We start from the raw sequence: 11085 nt of genomic DNA, 5'->3' as shown, positions 1-11085 counted from the left end.
ATGAGGAGAGACTGGATCAACTGGGCCTTTATTCACTGGAGTTTAGAAGAATGAGAGGGGATCATATAGAAACATATAAAAGTCTGACAGGACTGGACAGATTAGATGCAGGAAGAATGTTCCCGATGTTAGGGCAGTCCAGAACCAGGGTACACAGTCTTCGGATAAGGGGTAGGCCATTTAAGATCGAGATGAGGAGAAACTTCTTCACTCAGAGAGTTGTGAACCTGTGGAATTCTCTACCGCAGAGTTGTTGATGCCAGTTCGTTAGATATATTCAAGAGGGTTAGATATGGCCCTTATATCTAAAGGGATCAAGGGGTATGGAGAGAAAGCAGGAAAGGGGTACTGAGGGAATTGATCAGTCATGATCTTATTGAATGGTGGTGCAGGCTTGAAGGTCTGAATGGCCTACTCCTGCACCTATTTTCTATGTTTCTCCCCCCCATCTCTTCTCCCCCCCCCCCCCACCTCTTCTCTTCCCCACCCCCCCATGCCTTCTGCCCACCTCTTCTTTCTCCCCGCTCCCATCTCATCTTTCCCCCCCACCACCCACCTCCTCTTCTCCCTCCCCACCTGCTCCCCTCCTCTTCTCCCCACCCCCCCACCTCTTCTGCCTATCTCTTCTTCTCCCCTTACCCGCCATACCGTTCCTCTTTCTCCCCCCTCCCCCTTCATCCTCCTCCTCCTCTTCCCCTTCCCCCCAGCACCCCGCCCCCCCCCCCCACCCCCTCCTCCCAGAATCCCAAAGTGCAACAACAGTGCGTCATCCTCCTCCTGGACTACAGCTTCCAAAGCAAAGTCCGACCCCATTTTAACTTCCAGTTTCATTATAAAAGGCAGAAATTATATATTTTTTAATGGTTATTAAGAAGTCATCAAAATCTGATCACATGCACAAATTAAAAAAGAAACCCCCTGAATTTCACAGTGGTTTTGTGATGTATAAAATGGACCAGGCTTACACCTATATAATGTTCATCCTTTGATTCTCAATTCCTGCGTACGTCAACACTGAATCATGCATTTACCTTGCAAGGTCACGTTGGAAGTGATATCTTTGCCTTGAAGGTATTTTTCCGTGGCAACAGCGTGAATGAAGGTTTTACTGATTCCAGTGTATACCATCGAGATGTATTCTACCAACTGCTTCTTACCCCAAACTCTGATCTGAGCACGAAAGCCAGCACTCACATAAGTGTGAGCATTCTACAATAGAGAAATGGACAGTGCAGTATCAGGGAGGCAACAAGTCATTTATAAAATAAATGGTTTTAAATTTTATTGATGAAGCACCTGTGGAATGAATATACAGTGAGAAAAGATGCAATCTCCTTTCGACAAAAGGAATGGCGCAGATAATGCGTGGAACTAGTGCTGCCAGAAGTTAATTCACTTTTCAAAGCAAACGCTGAGAGAAGACCCTCTTTTCTCAGATCTCTGAACCAGATACAAACCCATTTCATTAATGAACATCAGCAATGGACTGAATATTAATAGTTTGCTGGGTTGGGAACAGGGACGGTGGGAGGTGGAGGTGCTTGGAAGCATCCAGATTGAGATGCTGGCTGGTTGTGGGTGGGTAGGCCTGGGGCACAAGGCCACAGAGGGAGGGATCGCATTGGGGCCGGGGGGGGGGGGGGGAGGAAAAGAGAGGTGGTCGGGGTCAGGACCGATTGGAGGCCTGGAGGACCAGGGTGGGGTGGGAGTGGATTGGGGGTGTGATCAGGGGCCGGAGCGGCAGATTGGGGTCCAGAGCAGCGGGGGAGGGAGCAGCCCAGAGAAGCAGATCGGGGATTGGGACCAATCGGAGAAGTAGAAGGGGTCAGATGCCTCTTTCGGCAGCGGCGGGGGTGGGGGGGGGGGGGCGCGTCTCCAATTATGGTGGGTGGGTGAAGCAGGGATGCTGGATCCAGGAGATAGGTGTTAAGGCACTTACCTCCTGCAACCAGCAGTCTTCACCTTACATTAGCTGGCGGGTTTCACGAGGCCTGTAAAACCAGACCAGCTGCAGATAAGTATAAAATGGAGGTAAAATCTGAGACACGGCAGCCTCATTGTAATATTTAAATGGACAACTCCTGGGAGCGGGTCGGCTGCCTGCCCCCACATCCCACCTCTGTTAAAACCGGAAGTGAGCGTGTTGGAGGCAGGTTAACTAAGAAATAGGAGCAGGAGTAGGCCATTTGGCCCCTCGAGCCTGCTCCGCCATTCAATATGATCATGGCTGATCTGATCATGTACTCAGTTCCACTTCCCTGCCCGCTCCCCATAACCCTTTACTCCCTTATCACTCAAAAATCTGTCTATCTCCGCCTTAAATATATTCAATAACCCCAGCCTACACAGCGATCTGGGGCAGAGAATTCCATAGATTTACAACCCTCAAAGAAATTATTCCTCCTCATCAGTTTTAAATGGGCGGCCCCTTATTCTAAGACTATGTCCCCTAGTTTTCGTTTCCCCTATGAGCGGAAATATCCTCTGCATCCACCTTGTCGAGCCCTTTCAATGGGCCCAAGTTTCAGCTGGAGTTGCTCCTTTTTTTTGGAGCAACTACTTTAGTTTGGAATATTTTAGAAATCGCAATTCTCGGCATTTAGTTTGCTCCAGTTCTAGTGAGTTAGCTTAGTTTCATTTTAGTAAATTTTTTTTTTCTAAAAGGGGGAGTTACCAGCCACTTACATCTGTTTTGCAAGTTTAGGCAGCGAAACGTTACTCCAAACTAACATAGAATGGAGTAAGTGTCGACTTTTGTATGCTCAGAAAAACCTTGCGTACACTTTAGAATTAGGCGCAGGTAGCCAGGGGTGGGGGGGGCGCGGGGGGGAGGGGGAGGGAAGTTAGAGGATATTCCAAAGCATTAAACATGTCATTATTAGCAATAGAGAGCCATCATCAATAATAAATGATAAATAAATCAATAAATCAACCAAAAAATCAAAAATTAAAAAATTAAAAATAAAAAGTTTCTACTCACCTACTGCAGCACCTACTGGAGCACCGAGAAACGTCCAACAGCCTGCCGAAGAGCTGGTTGGGCGGGCCCCGCTGCCAAGGAGGTGTTCGGGTGGGACCCCTCCCACCGGGGAGCTGCTGGTCGGGCGCGCCCCCCCCACCGGGGAGGAGCTCGGGCGGGGCCCCCCCACCGGGGAGGAGCTCGGGCGGGGCCCCCCCACCGGGGAGGAGCTTGGGCAGGGCCCCCCCACCGGGGAGGTAAGGGCAGTGGCGACAAGGCGAGGGATGATGAGGCAGGCAGGCCACTCGGCCCGGGATAGGGGCGGCGAACATCGCGACATCCTTTCGGCCAGGGATAGGGTCGCCCGGAGACAGGATACGCTGGAAGGGCCAGGACCTACTGCGCACGCGTGCAGCTGCTGGCACCTTTTTCGGCGCAGGGCTCTAGCTCCGCCCCCACCTGCTTGTGCTGAGCTGCACCGACTGCTAAACAGGCCTGTTGAACACCGAGAGTTGCGAGGTAAGTTTTAGGCGCGCTTTTAATTGTACAAAATAGGCGGGCCTCTCGGAGGTGGGCCATTCTGCGGGGCAGCCAAAACTTGGGCCCATAATCTTATACGTTTCAATAAGATCACCTCTCATTTTTCTGAACTCCAGTGTGTATAGGCCCAACCGACTCGACCAAACCTCATCGGTCAACCCCCTCATCTCCGGAATCAACCTAGTGAACCTTCTCTGAACAGCCTCCAATGCAAATATATCCTTCCTTAACTACGGAGACCAAAACTGTACGCAGTACTCAGGGTGTGGCCTCACCAATATCCTGTACAATTGTAGCAGGGCTTCACTGCTTTTATACTCTATCCCCCTTGCAATAAAGGCCAATATTCCATTTGCCTTCCTGATTACTTGCTGTCTCTGCATACTCACGTTTTGTGTTTTATGCACAAGGACCCCCAGGTCCCTCTGTACCGCTGCACTTTGCAATTTTTATCCATTTAAATTATAATTTGCTTTTCTATTATTTCTGCCAAAGTGGATAACCTCACAGTTTCCCACATTATACTCCATCTGCCAAATTTTTGCCCACTCACTTAGTTAGTCCATATCCCTTCACAGATTTCGTGTGTCCTCCTCACAATTTACTTTCCCACCCATCTTTGTATCATCAGCAAACTTCTGGTCGGGGGTTCTGGTTGGGATTCACACTTTCAACACTTTTAACGTCCCACACTGCCCCATCCACCTGTTTTTTTGGGTTAAAATTCCCCATGTTTTCAGGAGGACTTATAATGGTTAAGTTTTGGGATGTTAAAAAAAAAAGCTTTCTTTCTCTAGATTTTATTTTGGTCTCAGACCTACCCTGTATCACTCCCCACAAGTGAGAGAGTGCTTTGACTGGTTTAGAAATCTAGGTAAATTTGCAGCAGAATAACACTGCCCAAGATTATGACATAGACTACAACTACCAACCAGATTTATTAAACAATAAAAGAAAAAGTAGACGACAGTGACAGACTGTAGGTTTTTACAGTTAAGTTTAACTATCTCAAGTAGGTAGAAAATAATAAATACTGCTGTACTACATCATAATGTACATAACATTCAGAAGTTTGTGTGTTCAACATCCATCAAGGGCTTAAGCACATAATCTCGTCTGAAATTGCAATGCAGTACTGAAAGAGTGCTGCACTGACAGGATATCGTCTTTTGGGTATATAATACAAAATCCATTGGGTTCAGTGATGATGGCAGAGGAGAGCGAGGCATAAAATATAGTTCTGTTGTTGCTGGCTTGTATTCTTGTTATGATTCTAACTCTCCTGAGTTTCCCCACTTGTGCATGAAATCATTGGACTGCACATATGAACAAATTACTGAATTTTAATATCCCAAATGATATTCCGGCAGCCCCAGAGTAGCCAGATGTTATTTACAAAGGATGACATAGGATATACGGCACAGAAACAGACCATTCGGCCCAACTAGTCCATGCCGGCGTTTATGCTCCACATAAGCCTCCTCCCGTCTTTCCTCATTTAAATCTATCAGCATAACTCTCTAGCCCCTTCTCCCTCATTTGCTTGTCGAGCCTCCCCTTAAATGCATCTATACTATTCACTTCAACCACTCCCTGTGGTAGCGAGTTTCAGATTCTCCCATTCTTTGGGTAAAGAAGTTTCTTCTGAATTCCCTATTGGATTTCTTGGTGACTATCTTGTATTGATGGCATTTAGTTTTGCTCTTCCTCACAAGTGGAAACATTCTCTCTGTAGCCACTTTATCAAAACCTTTCATAATTTTAAAGACCTCTATTAGATCATCCCTCAGCCTTCTTTTTTCAAGAGAAAAAAGACCCTGCCTGTTCATCCTTTCCTGATATGTATACCCTCGTATTGCTCGTATCATTCTTGTAAATCTTCTCTGCATCCTCTGCAGTGCCTCTATATCCATTTTATAATATGGTGACCAGAACTGTACGCAGTACGCTAAATGTGGTCTAACCAAGGTTCGATACTGGTTTAGCATAACTCCCCTACTTTTCAATTCTATACCTCTACAAATAAACCCTAGTGATTGGTTTGCTTTTTTTATGGCCTTGCTAACCTGTGTCACAACTTTGTGATTTGTATATTTGTACCGAGCTCCCTTTGTTCCTTTACCCCACCTAGACTCTCACCCTCCAAGTAATAAGTGACTTCCCTATTCTTCCTACCAAAATGTAATTATTATGTATGCAACACCTTGTAACCAGCATTCTACCGCCACCAGAGGGCACATCTGTTGGAGTCCCAAGGGATCCCAGCATCCCTTGGGAGCACTGTACATAAGCAGGCCTCCCATGCTGTGCCAGCACTTTGGAGTCAGAATAAAGAGACTAAGGTCGCACTTACTCAAGTCTACAGTACTCAGTCACATTGCTTTATTTGAGACATAACAACTGGCGACGAGTAATAGATAACGAACCATCACGCGAAAATGCAGAGAACTACTGGTACCCTGGAGAAATTATCAGAAGGTGACGACTGGGAAGCCTTCGTGCAGCGACTCGACCAATACTTCGTGGCCAACGAGCTGGAAGGGAATGAGAACGCTGCGAAATGAAGGACAACCTCCTCACTGTCTGTGGGGCAACAACCTACGGCCTCGTGAAAATCTTCTTGCTCCGGTGAAACCAACACCAAATCGTATGAAGAACTGAGTATGCTGGTCCGGGAGCACCTAAATTCGAAGGAGAATATTCTGATGGCAAGGTTATAGATTTTATACATGTCAACGGTCTGAAGGCCAGGATGTGGCGAGCTATGTCGCCGAACTCAGGCGCCTTGCAGGACATTGGGAATTCGGTAGATTCCTGGAGCAAATGCTAAGAGACTTTTTTGTGCTTGGCATTGGCCATGAGGTTATCCTTTGCAAACTATTGACTGTTGAAACACCGAACCTGAGCAAAGCCATAACGATAGCCCAGGCATTTATGTCCACCAGCGATAACAGCAAACAAATTTTGCAGCATAACGATGCATCGGCAAGTACACAAAGTAACGTCGTTTTCAGGCAGGAATGCACATGGCAGAATGTACACGCCTGCAGCTGCACGACCTCAGATGACTCAGAGTCCGCCATCAAGCGTGAATGCAAGGCAATTAACACCTTGCGGCGATGCGGAGGTGATCATTGAGCCCATCAATGCCGCTTCAAAACTATGCATGCAAAGGCTGTGGAACAATGGGACACCTCCAGCGAATGTGCAGACGAGCTGCAAACCCTGCAAACCACCACGTTGCAGAGGAAGACCGATCCATGGCAGATCAAACTGAACTAGAGACTTGAACCGAGGAGGCAGAAGTGTACGGGGTACACACCTTCACCACGAAATGTCCACCGATCATGTTAAAAGTTGAACTGAACGGAATTCCAGTATCCATGGAACTGGACACGGGTGCGAGTCAGTCCATCATGAGCAAAAAAGCCTTCGAGAGGCTGTGGTGCAACAAAGCACAAAGGACCAAGCTGAGCCCTATTCATACCAAGCTGAGAACTTACACCAAAGAGCTGATCCCTGTAATTGGCAGTGCAGCAGTAAAAGTGTCCTATGATGGAGCGGTGCACGAACTACCACTATGGATTGTACCAGGAGATGGCCCCACACTGTTCGGCAGAAGCTGGTGAGGAAAAATCCACTGGAACTGGGACGACATCCGAGCGCTTTCGTCCGTCGACAATGCCTCATGTGCCCAGGTTCTGAGCAAATTTCCATCGTTGTTCGAGCCAGGCATTGGAAGCTTCTCGGGGCAGAAGTGCAGATCCATTTGGTTCCCAGTACGCGACCCATCCACCGCAAGGAACGTGCGGTGCCATACATGATGTGAGAGAAAGTGGAGATTGAGCTGGACAGGCTGCAACGAGGGGGCATCATCGCACCGGTTAAGTTCAATGAGTGGGCCAGTCCAATTGTTCCGGTTCTCAAGGGCGATGGCACGGTCAGAATTTGTGGGGACTATAAAGTAACGATTAACCGTTTTTCGCTGCAGGACCAGTACCCGTTACACAAGGCAGACGATCTATTTGCGATGCTGGTAGGAGGGAAGGTGTTCACCAAGTTGGACCTGACCTCGGCCTACATGACGCAGAAGCTGGTGGAATCTTCGAAAGGTCTCACCTGCACCAACACGCACAAAGGTCTGTTCATCTACAATAGATGCCCGTTTGGGATTCGATCGGCCACGGCTATTTTTCAACCCTATGGAGAGTTTGCTAAAGTCGGTTCCGCGCACCGTGGTTTGCCAGGACGACATATTGATCACAGGTCGGGACACCATCAAACACTTGCAGAACCTGGAAGTGGTTCTAAGTCGGTTAGATCATGTGGGACTCAGGTTGAAACACTCGAAGTATGTTTTCCTGGTGCCAGAGGTCGAGTTCTTAGGAAGAAGAATCGCAGCAGATGGCATCAGACCCACCGACGCCAAGACGGAGGCCATCAGGAACGCGCCGAGACCACCGAACGTGACGGAGCTGCGGTCGTTCCTGGGACTCCTCGATTATTTTGGTAATTTCCTACCCAGGTTAAGCACCTTGCTAGAACCTCTACATGTGCTGCTATGCAAGGGAGATGACTGGGTATGGCGGAAATCACAAGAGGCTGCTTTTGAGAAAGCCAGAAATGTGTTATGTTCCAACAAACTGCTTGTTCTGTATAACCCATGTAAACGTTTAGTGCTAGCTTGCGATGTATCTTCACACAGGGTCAGGTGTGTGTAACAACAAGCAAACGAATCGGAAACATTGCAACCGGTCGCTTATGCATCCAGGAGTTTGTCCAAGGCCGAAAGGGCCTATAGCATGATTGAAAAAGAAACTCTGACATGCGTTTACGGGGTGAAAAAAATGCACTAGTATCTGTTTGGGCTTAAGTTCGAGTTAGAAACTGACCATAAGCCGCTCATATCGCTATTCTCAGAGAGCAAAGGGATTAATACCAATGCTTCTGCTCGCATCCAAAGATGGGCACTCACGCTGTCTGCATACAACTATGTAATTCGCCACAGGCCAGGCACAGAGAACTGCGCTGATGCTCTCAGTCGGCTACCATTGTCCACCACCAGGGTGGAAATGACACAGCCTGCTCTTGGTGATGGATGCATTTGAAAACGAAAAGTCACCCGTTACGGCCTGCCAGATCAGGACCTGGATCAGCTAGAATCCTTTACTGTCCCTTGTAAAAACACTGTCCTCCATGGGAGCTGGTCCAGCATCCCAGCGGAGATGCATGAAGAGATCAAGCCGTTCCAGCGACGCAAAGACAAAATGTCCATACAGGCAGACTGTCTTTTGTGGGGTAATCGCATGGTTTTGCCTAAAAAAGGCAGGGAAAAGTTCATACATGACCTACACAGTACCCACCCAGGCACAGTAATGATGAAAGCTATCGCCAGATTCCATGTGTGGTGACCCGGCATCGACTCAGATTTGGAGTCTTGCGTGCGCCAATGCAACACTTGCTCTCAACTGAGCAATGCACCCAGGGAGGCATCGCTAAGTTTGTGGTCATGGCCCTCCAAACCGTGGTCTAGGATCCATGTTGACTTCGGTGGCCCATTTCTAGGCAAAATGTTTTTGGTTGTAGTGGATGCTTATTCAAAATGGATTGAGTGTGTAATAATGTCTGTAAGCATGTCCACTGTCACCATCGAGAGCCTACGAGCCATGTTTGCCACGCACGGCCTGCCTGATGTCCTTGTCAGTGACAATGGGCCGTGCTTCACCAGCGCTGAATTCAAGGACTTCATGACCCGCAATGGGATCAAGCATGTCATATCTACCCCATTCAAGCCCACATCTAACGGCCAGGCAGAACGGGCAGTCCAAACCATCAAGCAAAGCTTGAAACGTGTGTCAGAAGGCTCCCTGCAGATCCGCCTGTCCAGAGTCCTGTTCAGCTACCGCACAAGACCCCACTCGCTCAACGGGGATCCCCCTGCCGGACTGCTCATGACAAGGGCACTCAAAACAAGGCTCTCTCTAGTCCACCCTGATCTCCATGATCATGTCGAGGGCAAGCGGCATCAACAAAGCATGTACCATGATCGCGCAAATTTGTCATGCAATAGTGAAGTCAATGACCCTGTATTTGTACTCAACTATGGACATGGTCCCAAATGGCTTGCTGGCACTGTCGTAGCAAAAGAAGGGAATAGGGTGTTTGAGGTCAAACTTGCAAATGGACTAACTTGCAGAAAGCATTTGGACCAAACCAAACTGCGATTTACAGACAGCCACGAGCAACCTGAAGAGGACACCACCAACTTCGACCCTCCGATACACACACAAGTGGCAACCAACATCACAGTTGACCACGAAGCTGAACTCATCATCCCCAGCAGCCCAGCAAGGCCAGCTGCACAGCAGCCCAGTGAAGGCCCAACCAACTCACCTGCACCTGTATTTGTATTTGTACCGAGACGATCGACAAGGGAGCGAAAAGCCCCAGATCATCCCATCCTGTAAATAAGTGTACTATTGACTTTACGAGGGAGTGATGTTATGTATGTAACCCTTGGCAACCTGTATCACACCACCACTAGAGGGCCTACCTGTTGGAGTCCCAAGGGATCCCAGCGTCCCTTGGGAGCACTGCATATAAGCAGGCCTCCCATGCTGTGCCTGCACTCTGGAATCAGAATAAAGAGACTAAGGTCACACTTACTCATGTCTACAGTACTCAGTCACATTGCTTTATTTGAGACATAACAGTAATACCTCACATTTATCTGCGTTGAACTTCATTTGCTAATTATATGTCCATTCTGCAAGTTTATTAATGTCCTCCTGTAATTTGTTGCAGTTCTCTTCAACATTGACAACCACCCCCGCTCTCCCTGCCCGCCCCCTCCCCCCCAATTTGGTGTCATCTGCAAATTTAGAAATTGTGTTTTTGATTCCAAAGTCTAAATCGTTAATATAAATTGAGAGCAGAAGTGGTCCCAGCACTGATCCTGTGGAACACCATTACCCACCTTCTGCCACTGCGAATAGCTACCTTTTACTCCTACTCTCTGCTTTCTGTCTTAAAGCCAGCTAGCAACCCATACCAATCCATTTGTTTGTCAACAGTTACAAAATGCTTGAGATTTGTTCCCACTGTTTTTAATATAATGCAAGCAGCAGCAGCACCCCTCCACCACCCCTGCCAACATTATTCCCTTAATATCACTATGACTTGGGAGTTCAGCCTCTGTATGCGCGCAGATGCAGGCGTCGTCCGCGTACTGTAGCTCGACGACAGAGGTTGGAGTGGTCTTGGACCTGACGTGGAGATGGCGCAGGTTGAACAGGTTCCCACTGGTTCTGTAGTTTAGTTCCACTCCAGCGGGGAGCTTGTTGACTGTGAGATGGAGTATGGCAGCAAAGAAGATTGAGAAGAGGGTTGGGGCAATGACGCAGCCCTGTTTGACTCCGGTCCAGTCGATGATTGGGTCTGTAATGGATCCGTTGGTAAGGATCACGGCCTGCACGTCGTCGTGGAGCAGGCGGAGGATGGTGACGAACTTTTGGGGGCATCTGAAACGGAGGAGGACGCTCCCTTGACCCTCACGGTTGACAGTGTCAAAGGCCTTTGTAAGGTCG

General features: G+C 48.3%; 1 protein-coding gene across 7 annotated transcripts in view; it reads right to left on the bottom strand.

Annotated features, from left to right (window-relative positions):
• The window catches only part of LOC139267357 (xanthine dehydrogenase/oxidase-like), a 274065-nt gene that overhangs the window by 118194 nt on the left and 144786 nt on the right, over positions 1 to 11085 (bottom strand). For all 7 annotated transcript variants that reach the window (XM_070885566.1, XM_070885588.1, XM_070885584.1 and 4 more), the window contains one exon: positions 1032 to 1209. In XM_070885566.1, the coding sequence (XP_070741667.1) occupies positions 1032 to 1209 (178 nt within the window). The remainder of the gene's footprint in view (positions 1 to 1031; positions 1210 to 11085) is intronic.

Source organism: Pristiophorus japonicus, chromosome 1, assembly GCF_044704955.1.
Source record: "Pristiophorus japonicus isolate sPriJap1 chromosome 1, sPriJap1.hap1, whole genome shotgun sequence".
Classification (NCBI taxonomy): domain Eukaryota; kingdom Metazoa; phylum Chordata; class Chondrichthyes; family Pristiophoridae; genus Pristiophorus; species Pristiophorus japonicus.
Note: the sequence above shows the minus strand (reverse complement) of the source record. Positions and strands in the feature narration are given on the sequence as shown.